Below are 16,313 nucleotides of genomic sequence, written 5' to 3' on the forward strand. Positions count from 1 at the left end.
ATAAATTGAGATCTTATATATATTTAGAACTAAATCTAATCCTAATTAGCTCTTATATTGAGCACCGAAGCTAGTGTGTGCTAATAATAATAAAGAGAAAATTCTAGAAAAACTTAATTGGGAGGACTACTCTGCCTTTAACCCTCCGTATCTCAAGAGATATTAGCCTGCCGCCAAATGATACTTTTGATTTTGATCCCTAAACAAAAACGTTGTGTCGGTTAAACCTAACATTACTTTTTTTCATTCATAAAATAATCAAACTAAAAGAGTTATAAACACACACACACACATAAATACATTCTTATTAGTATCACACATGCGCGAAGGAATTAAACCTCAAAGCTGCAATGGAGGCTATGTGCCTAATAATAATAATGAGAAGTTTCTAAGATTAGAAGAAACGATATCAAATGAAGTTTCGTGGGATAAAGTAAGCTCAGACTATTTACCAGATATATGTGGCTTAGATTAGTTTAGCCTGTAATAAATGATCCAACATGGTGGCGGTGGGACAAGACTAGTATGTTACGAAATGGTTAAATGCCAAATATATAGACCTCATTTATCGGTGAATTTCGCACTTATTAGATTTTTTGGCAATTTCAGTACTTGAGTTGGACAACTTTATAACGCAATTAAAAGCTTAGAACAACCCCATCTGCATTAACTATTTGACTCAAAATCCTTTTGAAGATTAGTTAGGGTATACTCCTCCATTCTAATTATAACTCACTTTTAACATATTTCATACAGACAAAAAAAAAAATTTAAATTTTATTAATTCTCATTTAAAATTTAACAACTTTTCAAATTTGTTCCTATTTAATATATATTATATTTTATGTAAATAAAGTTAATACAATAATAAATAAAAGGTAACATTATACATCCATACAAAAAAATTTTCTTGGTACCCTATAAATAGTACCAAAAAATATCTTTATTCTCTGTCCTATAAATAGGACTAGAGGAGTATATAGTTTTTTTTTTCAACTATATATATCCATTTACTTACTATTATATTAATTTTTTTAAGTTAACGTGAATGTTATACAAAAGGTACGTCGTTATTTAGAACATTAAACAAGCTAAATTACTCAAACGTCCTTTTTATTTTCATATTTTAAAAAACTAGTATTCTGATCAATTTTTCTAAATAAATATTTTTATCTTTTTAATAAATGTACTTTTAGGACAAATAATATTTATTTTTTTGGTCATCATATGGAAAACTCATTTCAGAAAAAAAGAATTGGGGGAAAAACTGATATTCCAGATTGTTAAAAGCATAAAAAGGAGTCAACACGGCAAAAGTATTAATATCATCATCGACATGAAAATGTGCTCATCATGATCTGTTCTTCAACAAAATAACTAAGTTGGTAGAAAGAATTAAATGATCAAGGTTGCGTCAAGATTTTCCTCAAATCTTAAGATCTTATGCTCAAAATTCAAAGCATTAATTATTGATGGTGCCAATTGGAAAACAACTCTATGCTCTAGCTACGCACTCTCTCCGATCTTAAATATTAGAGATAGATAACTAATTTAGAGAAAAAAATTGGATAAAATAATAATTATTTGTAAAAAATGTGTTAATTTGTTTACTGTGCCTCTTTTTAATCATTTGCATTTGGATTAACTCACTTGATGAAAAACTATCCCTTAATACATGTAGTCAATAAGGACAAGCATTTTAAGAAAATATTAATATAAATATGATAGATAAAATGAATTGAGATCAAACTAAAACAAACTTTTTTATTAGCTCTTAAATTCAGGATATAACAATATAAATTAATCAGACAAAACAAACAAAAATCTCTTCCTAACGGAATTTAAAAATAAGACATGTTGTTCATGACTATGATATTAAAGATCATATATCAAGGATTACCATAAATTTTATACGATATCAATATATCGATACAAGAAATTAGAGACAGCAATGATATCAATGTATGATATAAACTCTACATATTATGTCACATTATTCATAAATTACATATAATATGGGATTTTTTTTTAATAGAATTCATGCAATACATTTGCCTATATACTAGCTAGTTTGTGGTTAATATATTAGTACTGCTACTTAAGTGTAGTACTTACGGTGGTTGAGAGTTGAGACAAAGCAATTATGAATTCACCGGCCAATAAAAGTATCTTCTGAACAAGTTTGATTTTTGTTGCCAAGTGTTTGGATGAAAATACCATTAAAGTCCTTGTTTGTCAGAGTGAAAAGGAGATCCCAACTACGATTATTAAGTGCAATATCATCTTCCTTGGCTCTATAAATACTTCATATTGCATGTTGCTCACTACAAGCGAAGCAAGGCATTGTGTTTGAATATTTCTGTGTTTGAGTGAAAATGGGGAGATTCCATAAATATGTTGGGGTGCTTGCTTTGGTGTTGGCATTTGTTATAGGAATAGCAGAATGCCGCTCAAGATTAACAAATGAAAAGTCAGTGGAGAACTTTGGAGAAGGTGATGGTTTGGGTGGTGGGTTCGGAGGTGGTGCTGGTGGTGGTGGCGGAGCAGGAGGAGGAATCGGTGGAGGTGATGGCGGTGGCTTTGGAGGAGGTAAAGGAGGTGGCATAGGAGGAGGTATAGGACATGGTGGTGGAGTAGGAGGAGGCGTTGGAGGTGGACATGGTGGTGGTATTGGTGGAGGTGGTGGTGCAGGCGGAGGGATAGGAGGTGGTCATGGTGGTGGAATTGGCGGAGGCGGTGGAGCTGGAGGTGGTGCAGGTGGAGGCATTGGAGGTGGACATGGTGGTGGTGCAGGCGGAGGGATAGGAGGTGGTCATGGTGGTGGAATTGGCGGAGGCGGTGGAGCTGGAGGTGGTGCAGGTGGAGGCATTGGAGGTGGACATGGTGGTGGTGCAGGCGGAGGGATAGGAGGTGGTCATGGTGGTGGAATTGGCGGAGGTGGTGGAGCTGGAGGTGGCGCAGGTGGAGGCTTTGGAGGTGGTAAAGGTGGTGGGATAGGAGGTGGTCATGGCGGCGGTGTGGGAGGTGGAGCAGGTGGTGGTGCAGGCGGAGGAATCGGAGGTGGTCATGGTGGTGGTGTGGGAGGAGGAGTTGGTGGAGGTGGTGGAGCAGGTGGTGGTGTGGGAGGTGGACATGGTGGCGGTGTAGGAGGAGGAGTTGGTGGTGGCGGCGGTGCAGGAGGTGGCCTTGGAGGAGGAGCTGGTGCAGGTGGTGGTGCAGGTGGAGGCTTTGGAGGAGGCAAAGGTGGAGGAGGAGGACTTGGTGGCGGCGGCGGTGCAGGAGGTGGAGCTGGCGGAGGCTTCGGAGGTGGTGCCGGTGGTGGCGGAGGAGTCGGTGGTGGCTTCTAGTTTTACAAATACTTAGTTATAATCTTATAATCTCTAATACGTCCAAGTCTTATCCATGCAATATGCTAGCTTCTTAGGTACTTGTAGATGCAAGTACGCATCATATATCAATGAAATAAGTCTGAGTTTTTGCCATATGCTAAAGTCTTATATTTGCTATTCATCTATTAATCTAATAATTTAAATCACCAAAAATAGCGTAATTTGATTTTGATTCTTACAAGCACAGTGAGAATTAATGCAAGTTAATCCTAAATCAAAGTAAAATTGCCACAAAAATTGTTAATATATAAAATGTAACAAAAATTATTATTTCTAAATATCAGTAAGTAACTAAAAAATATCATCTTAGAAACCGAGATCGATCATCAACAACCAATATTAAACTTGACAATTTTGAACAAATCACATTATAACACAACTAGTCATCAACATATGAAAGAATCAATGATACACACACACACACACACACACAAAAGGCAAGTTTCTGGTTTACATATGAGAAAACCTAACAGCCCAAGAATAATCAAGAGGCACAATTATATTAACCCCCTTCTGAATCTAAGATCAATTGGGATAACACAAGCTAGAACATAAGCGCAAAAACAGTTCCTTTATATAAATTATAGGAGGAGTTATTAGGAGAGTTATCTAATTACATAGCTTCGAATAGTTTAAATTAAAACAGATCATCATTAAGGAATTGAAACCCCCTTGCAGACACGTACGTACATCGGAGTCTTCAAACGACAAATTACATTAGTTGCCAACTTTCTCAACTAGATCGATATATATATATTCATGCGATCATATATATATACACCCACACACACACATGTATATGGTTTATAGGTGAGCAGGAAGCCACTCCTTGCCATCAATGAAATCGACAGATATGAAGGGTTCAACTTCTTTTTCAGTAAGCTGTTTGGCCCAGCTAACTCGTTTTGTAGTATTAGCTCCAGGTCCAAAGTTCTTGTACTCGCCATGGAATAAGCTCCTGCAATAATTAATTTCAATAATATATTAATATTTACCACAAAATATAATGATATCAGTCATGCTTTGAGTAATAGTAATAATAGTCTTTTGTCAATATCAGAGTGTTGATCCTTTTTTGGTCCCTCTCTGGAGAGTTTCTAAGTCTGTGATTGTGGCTTGTCGTCGATTTTGACCCTACTTTTTGAGGTCCTTACGTGTGATAGTAACATGTGAATTTGTTATCCGTCAAATCATCAACTTAATAGGTTTCCTTAATTAGTAGAATATATACGACTTTTTTAATATATCTTTCTCCTTATATTTCATTGGTTCAGGACAACTCTTCCTTCTTCTTTATTTTTTTTGGTGATAAAGTGTGCAACTTTGTTTTTTATTTTTTTCAAATAATATTTTTAATATTTGTCGTGTGGCACCTATCCAAGAGAAAATAATTGAAAATCGCTTAAGATGGTTTGGACATATACAGAGAGGCCATTGGAGGCTCCGGTGAGGAGGGTAGATAAGACAATATGGAGTCCCATAAAAAGGGGCAGAAGAAGACCGAAAAGAACGCTTAATGAGGTCATTGAACGAGATCTCCTGGTCAACAACATATCTAAGAATTGGGTTGTTGACAGAACACGATGGCGTCGTGTGATTTATGTAGCAGACCTAACTTAGTGGGATAAGGTTTGTTGTTGTTGTTGTAGTATTTTTAATATTAGAAAGATGAATACAAATATCTGAAAAACTTTCTAAATTGTCATCTCTCCAGGAAAAAAATATCTAGTTGTAGTTATGATTATGTGAACGATAGGTTATAAATTATGTGGAAAAATTTATCTGCAAGTCCCTATAATTTTATTGGTTGATTTTTCAATCAAGTTTCAGTAATTTTTTTTTTATCAGGTCCTTATAGCTTCACATGTTGCATGTAATAAGGTCCATATAGTATTTTTCTTAAAATCGGTCCTTATTGTTTCGCATGATTTTTAATCAACTTCCTATAATTTCAAGTAACTGATAAAATGAATAAAAAAATTGCGGAGGTCTAATAAAACTGCAGTGAAATTAGCTATAAAAATCTGATAGAATAATAGGAGGGGAATGAGAAATTAAAGGGACATACTGAGTGGAGCCAGCGTAACTCCAGTGGGCCCACCCCTCAGGAGCAATAGTGGCAGAGAGATAGGCTTTAGCAAAAATGACCCTTGAATGAGGACCCTTGGCTCTTCCCAGGTACACCCCTCCTATGCCATATACCTTTCCTTTCACAAACACAAACCCACTTTCCTCTGATTCTGACTCTCTGTTCTGTGCTGTGATCGACCCCTTTATCACCGTCCTCTTGTCATCTATCACAAATATCTCACATTTCTGCATCATTCCCATTAATCATTATTATTAATGGGTATCCAATTTTGAAGAGAGATACATAGATACTCTCTCTGGTTCTTAATATAAGATTCACTATTTTAACAAAAAAATTGAATTATAAAATGAATCTTATATTAAGAGTGTGTTTGGGTGACACCCCAAACCATGGTTTGGGGTGTCAATCACCCAAACACCCCCTCTAAAAACCAAAACCATGGTTTTGGGTCAAAACCATGGTTTTGGAAAAAGCAAAATTTTTTTGCTTTTGGAGAAAAAAGGGAGAGTGTAAGAGCCTATATGATATGTATCTTGTTATTTTTTTTTATAAACATATTTTTTGATAAACATATTTAATCTTATATTTTATAAATATATATACACATTAATTATTTATTAATTATATTATCTTATGTATTATTAATTATGTTGGTAAAAAATATATTATTAACAATTTTATTCCTTCAAATTAAAATATATCATAAAATCTATTTTTTCTGTAATTATCATATTAACTTATGTCTTTTTTTTAGTAATTTGTATATATAAAAAGTGCTTCTGATAACAACTATCCAAACACTCTCACTTCTCAGAATCACTTTTTTACAAATATATTCTTCACAGAATCTATTCTCTCCAGAATCACTTTTTCAAACCACGGTTTGGTTTCATCCAAACACACCCTAAGTACTGATGTAGCGATTGATAATGTACTTACATGGAAGAGGGATCTGCCGCGGCCAAAGATGAAATCAATAGAGCCTTGGATGTAGCATTCATCATAGTAATGTCTGCCTTTGTAATCAAACAAAGTGTTGTGAGTGCTATAGAACGCACAATGATAGAACCCTACTTTATCAGCTCCTACAAATGCTGCCACTGATTGGTTCTGCGACGTGTAAGCAACCCCAGTAGGCGCCTCGTTCTGCAAAATATCCATTCATTACATATATTCATATATATATATATATATATATATATATATAAAATCAATCACAGATCATTGAAGAAGAAGAAGAATTGTCTATACCTTGATGCTGACTCCAAAGACAATGACGTTATGAGCTTCGACTTTGAAAGTTGCAGATTCTATATTATCAACAGAACTCTGAGACCAAACTATAGCAGTTTTGCCTCTCCCATTTCCTCTCAAGAATATGTACGGCTTGTTCTTTGGTATCGTTACCTTCTCTCTGTACGTGCATTATCACAATCATCAAAATCATCAAAACTAAACATGTTTCTCGGTTTCTCGGTACATTACATGCAACTTTAGAAAACCCTAATAAATTGTATGATTAACCCTAAAAAGATGTCACATTTTGTAAGTATGTATATCTACCTGTATACTCCTTTCCTGACGTGGACGATGACCCACTGAGAATTTCCTTCAGGAATAGAATCTATGGCAGCTTGAATGGATCTGAATTCTCCATCGCCTTCATCATCGACCTTAATGGTTCGATTCGCAGGAATGTTTTTGGTTAATAAAGGAGAATCGATGACTAAATCTTGTAGCTCGATGGTACCAAGAACATAACTAGGGCATGTTGCTAAGAACAACACAATAGAACACAGAACTGGCTTTATTATGAACAATGAAGGAGGAGGAGAAGAAGAGGAAGGCATTGTTTTTAGTTTTCTCCGGAAGGGGAAATCGAAATATTGAAGTTTTTTGGTTTGTGAGAGGCGCCAAGTTATAGAAGGAGGAGAAAATGGGAGGTTTGCTTAATTAAGTGCGAAGGCTTTTATTTAGATATTAATTAAATAAAATAGGGTAATTAATGAGTGTTGTTGAATTGAAAGAAGGGATTTTTGTTAGGTGTTTGGTACTATGTCTATAATTAAGGGCATCCACAGGTTGATTTTGCGGCTCGCATGTAATAAATCTCTTTTCTTAAGTTTCAATTTTCTATTTTAATTTCGGGTAAAAGAATCAAAGATTAAATATAGCAGGGAAATATATAACATCCAATTGAGCAATATTTTGGTACATGTTTACATCTAAATTCACGGAAAATTTTTAGGTAATTTCTATCCAGCAAACAAAATATCTAGTGTCCATAAGTTATAAAGCAATGTATTTTTCTGTCTCACTTTATCAGAAAATGGAGACACCACCTCAGTTCTCACAATATATGTGTGTGTGTGTGTATATATATATATATTTTCTTGCTCATCAAAACCATCTCTGTAACTTTCATGAGGAATTTTATCACGAACTCTATATATAAAACCCAATAAGAAAATTTCATGAGGAAAATTCATGAGTGTGTGATGATGCTTTTTGTAGTTAAAGCACTCAATTAAACTAGGTCCTAATTAATTTGTAGTTTAGGATTGACCTAGATTATTACTTCTAAAGAGCAACTTATGGGTTTCTTTAGGTAAAAATTTAGGTGATAAAAAAAATGCAATAAATTGTACCTAAACTAAAATGCGAAATTCTAATTCTAAATGCAAGATGCAAATGTCTTAAAATCTATATGAAAATTAAATTAAACTTAAATGAATGTGATGCAATTTTTGGAGGGATTTTTTTGGGAAAAAATTAAAATGATAAATGAAGAAAATTGACTAAAGAGCGAAAAAAATTAACAAGTGAAAATTGAGAAGTTCTCTTCGGTAAGGTAGAGGGAACAACTTAGAATTCGTATGGATTTAACCTTCATAACCTTAATCAGTTAATTAGACAAAGGGAAGTGATAAGAGAGTGAAATTAATAAAATTAATCACCTATTTGAAACAAAGGGAACCTTCAATTCCAAAAACCCTTAAACTATTAGAGAACTCATAACAGTATAAGGTTGGTTAATTAAGCTTATTAAAACCAATGAAAATAACTCAAATTAATTTTGAAAATTATGTTTGAAATTATCCAATTAAACAATTAGACAATTAACCAACTTAATTAAACAATTAAGAGGCAAAAGAACCAAAATTTTACAATTCAAACCACATTGATAATTAAACTTATAATGAAAACTCAATTATAAATTCAATTAACAATGCAAAGGTTCTAAACATCAATTCCAACAAGTATCTCCACACAAATAAGATCCAAATATCAATCCAACCCAAGAATAAAAATGACAATCTAGAACTAAATTGTCTCGACAAAAATATAACTTAAAATTATTTAAAACTAAATAATTTCAAGTCCTTAAATTAAAAAGATAAATGGAACATCACTCCTTTGTAGTCTTCAAGTGCTAGCCCAAGGCTCAAGCCTCATCGATGCTCCTCCCAAGTTGTCTCCCTAATAAACTTAAGCTGCCATTAACGTATCTCCTTCTCCAAGCTCTTTGGTGCAATTCACGGACATGTGACGCAGGGTGGATGATTCAAGTTACGGGTGAAGCACGTGTGGAGCAATTGATAAAAATGGATGCTGCGGTGTGACCATGGAATGGAATGAAAGAATTATGAGAGGGCATGAGACTAGAAGGATAGCAGTGAAGGGGGAGATTTGACGTTGAATTTTGTCCGTGCGTGTCTGAATGGAGAAGGAGAAAGTGATCTTAGGCGTGAATTTACTATATGGAATGAGGGGAATATTTTAATGGGAGAAAAAAAAATTTTGTGGATCCAAAGCTCAAGTCCATTACTAATTAATTGGCCCACTTGATATTAACTATTGGATTATGCTTAAATCCCAAGAAACAATCTTGCACCATTGGATTTTCTATATGTTCTTTCTTGACCTACAAGAATTTAAGTACATCTATTAATGTAGATTATATCCAAATATAATAAAAAATTAAATACTAAATATGCACAAAATTTAGGCAAGAAATTGCAAAACTTTCTAAAAATAATATTTCTAAAAATATGAGACTTGTTTCCAAAGAAATAGAAAAAATTAATTCCAAGTCAAAAATAAAAAATCAAAAAATATTTATATTTTTAATCCAAAATCTCAATTTTTATGAAAAATCCAAAAATCAACCAATTACTCTAATAATGCATAAAAATCCATTTAAACTCAAAATTATCATTTAAATCTTAAATTAATGTAGGATAAATTGTATAAAAATTGGGCTTTGTCAGTGTGCAATTAAAATTGATGCCAAAAATTCAAATTGTTTTGCCGAATATAGGAGAATAATATATGATCAGTGTTCCTAATAAAAGTTAGTCCAAGAACTGGGTTCATAACCTAACTACAAGGTCATGACTTATAGTATTTGAATCTAAGTGATTAGGAGTGCCTCAGGGTCTTTGACCAAAATTTTCCTAAAATGCAAATAAATAAGGAAAAAATGACATTTAAATCTTAAAAGTTAGGTCCTGAAGAAGTAAAACAAAAAATGTTTTACAGATAGTCAAATATTGATTCAAACAGTTGCAAGTAAAAATCTCAGTTAATTCAAGTTAAGTTAGTTTGGTTTTCAATTAAAATCCTTCAATTTTATAAGGGAAGACTTACAATCAAGGGTCATGGAAGGAAAAAAAGTTACAAAACAAATCTCAGAGGCTGTCATCCTTCATTATAAGACTTGTCATTACAAGCTGCTTAGATTATAATTACCTTTTAGTCATTATTTCTCTTTTGTGGCACTTGATTATAATTCTTTGTTTTATATGTCCCCTGTTTGGTTGAAATGGACTCAATTATATTAGTGTCAATTCAAAATGAAAATTTTAAATTTTATTTTTTAAAGTTATCAAATACTGCCGTAATTATTTTGAACAGGAATCAAAGATTTCATGGAGAATAATGATGTACTGTTTTTTGGGAACAATGGAGAATGATGATGTTCTAATTGATGTTAATTATTTCGCCGCTTTAATTCCCAAAAAAAAAATTAAATACAGGTTATGCTGCCAATTTTTTATTATTTTGCTTTCAACCTTTTCAATTAAAAATAATGAATACATAAATTTTAATCATATCTAGCTCATCTCGATGAGCAAAACTAAACTTTAACCGAAAACCAGATCGAACCGGATTGAATTTCGGTTTTTCAATTCGATTATTTTGTTTTTTAGTTACATATTTAGTTTTTACTTTTTTTTAATACTTCAATTCAGTATTTGGTTCAGTCAGTAGAAAAAAATTTCTATTATAACCAAAAAATCAAAATAAATATATTATATATTAATATTTATATTTAATAAATATTATTATAATAAATCACATTGAATAATGAAAAATTATCAATTAATAGTTGTAATTGTGTTTTATTATTATTTTTAATATAAAATCGCTTTTCATATTTATATATTTCGGTTAATCAGTTAACCTAGCTGAAATATTTTAGTTAATTCGGTTTCAGTTACTTTGGTTAATCAATTTTTATTTGGTGTTTAAAATTTGTTCCATTCAGTTATTCAATTATCGCTAAGAACCGAACTAAAAAATCAAATACTCATCTCTATATTATCACGTGTAAGAAGAAACGGTATCATTCCCTCTCATTCGAAATATAGTCACTTGACTTGATCAGTTAAGAGAGCTCAGCACAATTTTCGACAGAAAATTAAAGAATCTAAAACACTACTTGAATAATAAATATTTATCATATGTCATTTTCTTCTGAACTGAAAATATAATATATTCATAAATATTGTCATGTTAGATAAGGATTTTCGATATGATTATAAAACACTAGCATTAAGGTTAGCACAATAAACCAACCATAAATTTTGAGATATTATTCATGATGATATATTCATCCAATCAAAAAATAATTAAGAAAGCAATTAAACAAAAGATAAACATAACTGATTACTTAAGTCCTCTTTTATTTTTTTGGAAAAAAATTATCGTCTACAATCAAATTTTTTGGAAATTATTATTATTATTATTAGTTAGAGCTCTACATTTTTAAAAAATGAAACCAAATTGGATTAGATATTTTCTCTCAACAGAATTAGACTTGTTCCGGAGTGTTCTACAGCTTACAGCGTCCCCCACACAACAATTCACATTTTCTTTTTCTTATCTCTAAACTTCTTACTTAGCCCTCAGGCTTTTACTGTTTTTTCCTGTACTTTCCCAGAACCATGACGCAGGATCACAAGAAGCACACCTTCCCCCAATTCGACGTCGTTTCGGATTTCTCAGATCATCACTATCTATATCATAATTCGGCTCCGTCGAAGCTGAAAGCGGGGAATTCCTGCTTCAAGGTGATCAGTAAGGAGTGGCGGATCCTCCAGGAGAATCTACCCGAATCCATTTTCGTTCGGGTCTCCGAGACCCGCTTCGATTTACTCCGTGCCGCCATCGTCGGTGCTGCCGGCACACCCTACCATGACGGTGTGTTTGTCTTCGACATCGCCGTCATGGCCACTTACCCTGAAGAACCTCCCAAGGTTCATTACCGCTCATACGGTCACCGGATCAACCCGAATCTCTACAGCGACGGCAGCGTCTGCCTGAGCCTCCTCAACACATGGATGGGCCGCCGGAGTGAGCGGTGGAACCCGAAACAGTCGACATTATTGCAGGTGCTGCTATCTCTCCAAAGTCTCGTCCTCAACGAAAAACCCTACTTCAACGAGCCTGGAAGAAAATACTTTGGGACTGAAAAATCGTCGGAGTATTACAATCAGGAAGCGTTCTTTCTCACCTGTACTACCACTCTCAACTTGATTCGGAATCCTCCGAGGAACTTCGAACCCTTGATTGACCACCATTTTCGCGAGCGAGCAAATGCGATTCTGGCGGCGTGTGAGGCGTACGTGAACGGGCGCGTGGCGGCCGGGCTTTACGGCTGTGACGAGTCGGCTCCGCCGAGGTTTGAAATCCGGAGGCAGTTTCAGCTGGATATGGAATTTGTGTATCCTCAGCTCGTTGCAGAATTCCGACGGATAGGGGCTACTGTGCCGCTCGCCGACCAACATTTGTCTGTGATACGGAACCCGCCAGTAATTTTAGACAAGCCAAAGAGGAAAGGAGTTTTCAAGAGGTTGATTGGGAAGATAAAAAATGTTTTGGGATTGAAGAAGAACAGAAGTGAGAAAAAGGCAAGTTTTGAAGAATAAATTTGTTAGTTAGTAATCTCTTTTCCCCTGCTATAATCAATCAATTTTTGCTTCGAGGATGCAATTTTTTTTTTCGTAGAGATTTTTGTTTTTGCCCACATTCTGGAGATATTTTTTTGATAGCACTGGGTTCCCAGGTATGACATGCATTACTTGAATTAGGTTTCACTTGAGCAGCAACCAAATGAAACCCATATCAGATCTTATTTAACGAGGAATTTGAGTGTTTCAATAAAAACTGGACACGATTACCTTAAAACCAAAACATTACAAGCAAGAAACCAAAATCAAAGCAAAAACTACCTGAGGAACTTCCTTCATCATCGTTCACGGCCTACTGGATAAGTAGGAGGAGGTGATCAAGGATACAAACCTGTTGTCAAGTTAATAGCAGCATTCAGAGCAGAGAGCTATTGTCCAAGAGCCCTTGTTTCAACACAAAGTAAGGAAAAACTCCCATAACTTCAGTTATGGTGGCGGGAATATTGATCAACTTTCAGCTATACCCACATATCCAATGGTTGTCACCGCCTCTGATGACTCCACCACGACTGCTTCTACGGTTGTCTAGTACCAAATCGTCGATCTCGAATTTTATCAAATCGCCTTCGGTATTAGCACCTTGTTTCCCTTTAAAGTTTACAATGATAGAAAACATGGTTGTCTCTAAGATCTTGATCCAAACAAGCTTTAAAGTAACTAGCATTTGCATATTTGTGATCATCTCTACTTGGAGTGTTGAAGACCTTAAAATTTGTTTAAGCCGCTTAAAATTTGATTTCATTTAAGTATTGATTATTAAAATTGGATTTGGTTCGGCTTAAAATTTTTTGTAACCAAAAGTGGTTACATTTTAAATCTATGGATCAAAATTAATATAAAATCAAATTTTAATCATGAGATCAAATTTTAGGGACTGTGTTAACCCCCCCTTTTTTTTTGGGCTGCAAGAATTGGATGGAGTATTATTTATTTACTTTTTTTTTTTTTTTGCCTATGCGTATTATTTATACTTGATTACGCGAATGGAAGATTAGAGTGAAAGATCAAGCTCAGGACATGCAATATTTTGGGCTTGGTCTTGCTCATGAACAAAGAGTAATGAGAAAGGTAAGCCCAAAATCAGCTCATAAAATAACAGAAGCCATTTCACATGTCTGATTTTAGTAAGTGGCAAGCATAGAATGCTGCCCTGTTGGGTTATTGCCTTATCATGTATTCAACAGTGTATATAGACTAGTAAACTTGGCATTGGTCTGGTCTAGGACATTAACAACTTCCCTTTTTTTTTAATAAAATAATCAAATATATTGATAAAATGTTAGTTGAGCATGAAAAAACAACAAAAATACAAATACTATTTCTAATCTTTGATATAAGATGCAATTGACTAATTTGGAAGGACTTAAAAAATTATTAAATTGCTTAATTATATCATATATTATATGATCTTTTTAAAATATTTATGTATATCACTAATTATATATCAATTTATAAGTGAGGTAACTTAATTTGGCGAAAAATAATAAATATAAACACATTAAAGTAATTTAGTAACATTATTAGTCTTTTCAAATTAGTCAATTAGACTTTATAAGGACACGGAAATGGTAAATAAGATGGCTTCACACAAATGACCACTCTTAAGTAACTGCCACAAAATTAAAGCTTCATCACCAAATTGATGAAGAAACTTGAGCAAATGACTTTACCCCCGAGAGGGAGGAAATAAGCATCTCTTCAAATTGGGTTTGAATGGAATAGGCATATAGCCAATTTTAAGTTGGGAGTCTCATATGGATGACAGGAAAACTTATAATATTGTGAAATTTCTACCTAAAATATACTTGCTAATGATGCTAGACTCTAATACGAGTGAACATATATATATATATAGGCACAGAAATAAGTTTTTTTTTTTTTGGGGTCAGAAAGGGCACAGGAATAAGTTAAGGGTGAATGAGATGATAACATAAAGTGATAGTAGGGAACATCTACTTGTGCAGCTTTAAAAAGGGAAAATGCACTTTTATGATATCTCCAACATATATACATAACAACAATATTTCACAATAAAATATAAAAAATAATTGCATTCAGAAGAACAGTACAGGGAAATGTGCAGACACCAAAGACAAGGCAAGTAGTGGGAAGCATAAAGAGATAGAGATGGGGGATTCAGAAATTGCAAGAATAGTTTTTGGCTCTTTTCTAAGACAAAGGTGACCATATTATGTTCAAATGTTCCTTATTGTTTAGTGTCAACCATGCCTTTAGTACCCCCCATTCTGCCTCTCACCCAAACAATACACACTTCTCATTCTAAATCCTTTATGCATCATTATATAAATATATATTATTATTATTAATAAATCATTTAAGACAAATATAGGAATGCAATATTGTGTCTACTTCTCCATTGAAAAAAAAATATGTTTAGCCTTTTTTTCAACTTAATAATTGAAAAAATAGCTAACGTACTACCTCTGGTGCTTAATATAAGATATAAATAACCAATTTATGAATATTAATAAAATTAGTTATTTACAATGAATGTGTGTTGCTTTTCCTACCGTTGATAAAAATCTCTTAACAAGTTTAGTCACCATAAGGATTATTTGGGAGGCAAAATAGATAAATATTGAAAACAAAGTAGATTGGGATCTGTTATTAAAAAAATATATTGAGATTTTATATTTAGTACAACAATGAATCTATAACTAACTTTTATATTAAGAATTGGAGTAATATTATATAAAAATAAAATGAATTTGCCTATTCTTTTATTTATTAAACAAGTCTATTATTTTATTTTTGTAAAATTTTTTATATTTTAAAATGATCCTAATTCTTGAATAACTATATATATATATAGGCATATATGAGATTGCGAATACATTTATTATTGGACACTATCTAATGGTATTAATAATGCACAAGTTGAGCCACATCACTTAGGGAAGTTGGGTCACTAGGGTTTGGAAAGTTAAAACGATTGGCCCAAAAGATTAAAATCATGATGGTGATGGTAACAAAACAAAGCAACAAAACTAGCCCCACAAGTCAATTTTATGTCTAATTCATGCTCCCTTGTAAGAGGAACAAGGGCATGTGTATTTTATGGACAAAATTTGGGTACCTAGTCTTATAGGATATACTGGTCCAATCAAATTAGAATAAGTAGATTTTAAAGCATTCTCGGCCAATAAAATAAAATAAAATATCAATAATATTAATAATAAATTTCATTATAAAATAAATAGTACTCCTCCGGTCCTAATTATAAGACCCAATTGACTTATTTGAGGAGATTAAGGAAGTAAGTTAAGTTGATTATTTATAATAAATAAGTGTTGTCATTTCTAAAATATCCTTGCTAATTAAGTATATTGGCTAAAACTATCATTATTAGAAAGATTATTTTGGAAAAAAACGCATAAATATAAGAGACAAAATGGATTGGGGTCTTATAATTAGGACCAAATAAAAAGTCAAATGGGGTCTTATAATAAGAACCGGAGGAGTATATCTATATAATTCACACGTCTTGATTTGGTTGAAAATGGGCAAAAAATCTCATAGCATGCACGCATACATATGAGGCTAGACTTATAATAT

The 16,313-nt window shown here is 33.3% G+C and overlaps 3 protein-coding genes across 3 annotated transcripts; 2 read left to right on the plus strand and 1 right to left on the minus strand.

The window, feature by feature from the left end:
• The first annotated feature begins 2,337 nt into the window (after positions 1-2,337).
• On the plus strand, positions 2,338-3,347 carry LOC114713108 (glycine-rich cell wall structural protein-like). The gene is made up of 2 exons (XM_028897689.1): positions 2,338-2,661; positions 2,692-3,347. Exons 1-2 carry the CDS (start codon positions 2,376-2,378, stop codon positions 3,345-3,347), a joined length of 942 nt encoding a protein of 313 aa, XP_028753522.1. The 5' UTR covers positions 2,338-2,375.
• Positions 3,348-4,193: 846 nt separating this feature from the next.
• Positions 4,194-7,331, minus strand: LOC114713109 (probable pectinesterase 67). The gene is made up of 5 exons (XM_028897691.1): positions 7,045-7,331; positions 6,733-6,895; positions 6,421-6,627; positions 5,458-5,705; positions 4,194-4,347 (listed from the first exon to the last, which is right to left on the minus strand). The coding sequence occupies exons 1-5, from the start codon at positions 7,329-7,331 to the stop codon at positions 4,194-4,196; spliced, it is 1,059 nt and encodes a 352-aa protein (XP_028753524.1).
• Positions 7,332-11,711: 4,380 nt separating this feature from the next.
• LOC114713110 (putative ubiquitin-conjugating enzyme E2 38) lies at positions 11,712-12,695 on the plus strand. Its single transcript, XM_028897692.1, has one exon. It carries the CDS (start codon positions 11,712-11,714, stop codon positions 12,693-12,695), a length of 984 nt encoding a protein of 327 aa, XP_028753525.1.
• The last annotated feature ends 3,618 nt before the right edge of the window (positions 12,696-16,313 follow it).

The sequence above is a fragment of the Neltuma alba genome, unplaced genomic scaffold (genome assembly GCF_004799145.2).
Source record: "Neltuma alba isolate B1F8T4 unplaced genomic scaffold, ASM479914v2 tig00011418_pilon, whole genome shotgun sequence".
Lineage (NCBI taxonomy): Eukaryota > Viridiplantae > Streptophyta > Magnoliopsida > Fabales > Fabaceae > Neltuma > Neltuma alba.

Coding starts and splice junctions, on each gene's coding strand:
- LOC114713108 (XM_028897689.1), top strand. CDS start 2,376: ATGGGGAGATTCCATAAATATGTTGGGGTGCTTGCTTTGGTGTTGGCA. Junction 2,662..2,691: donor AGGCGTTGGAGGTGGACATG/GTGGTGGTATTG, acceptor GTGGTGGTGCAG/GCGGAGGGATAGGAGGTGGT.
- LOC114713109 (XM_028897691.1), bottom strand. CDS start 7,331: ATGCCTTCCTCTTCTTCTCCTCCTCCTTCATTGTTCATAATAAAGCCA. Junction 6,896..7,044: donor GTCAGGAAAGGAGTATACAG/GTAGATATACAT, acceptor ATGCACGTACAG/AGAGAAGGTAACGATACCAA. Junction 5,706..6,420: donor GCGGCAGATCCCTCTTCCAT/GTAAGTACATTA, acceptor GGAATGATGCAG/AAATGTGAGATATTTGTGAT.
- LOC114713110 (XM_028897692.1), top strand. CDS start 11,712: ATGACGCAGGATCACAAGAAGCACACCTTCCCCCAATTCGACGTCGTT.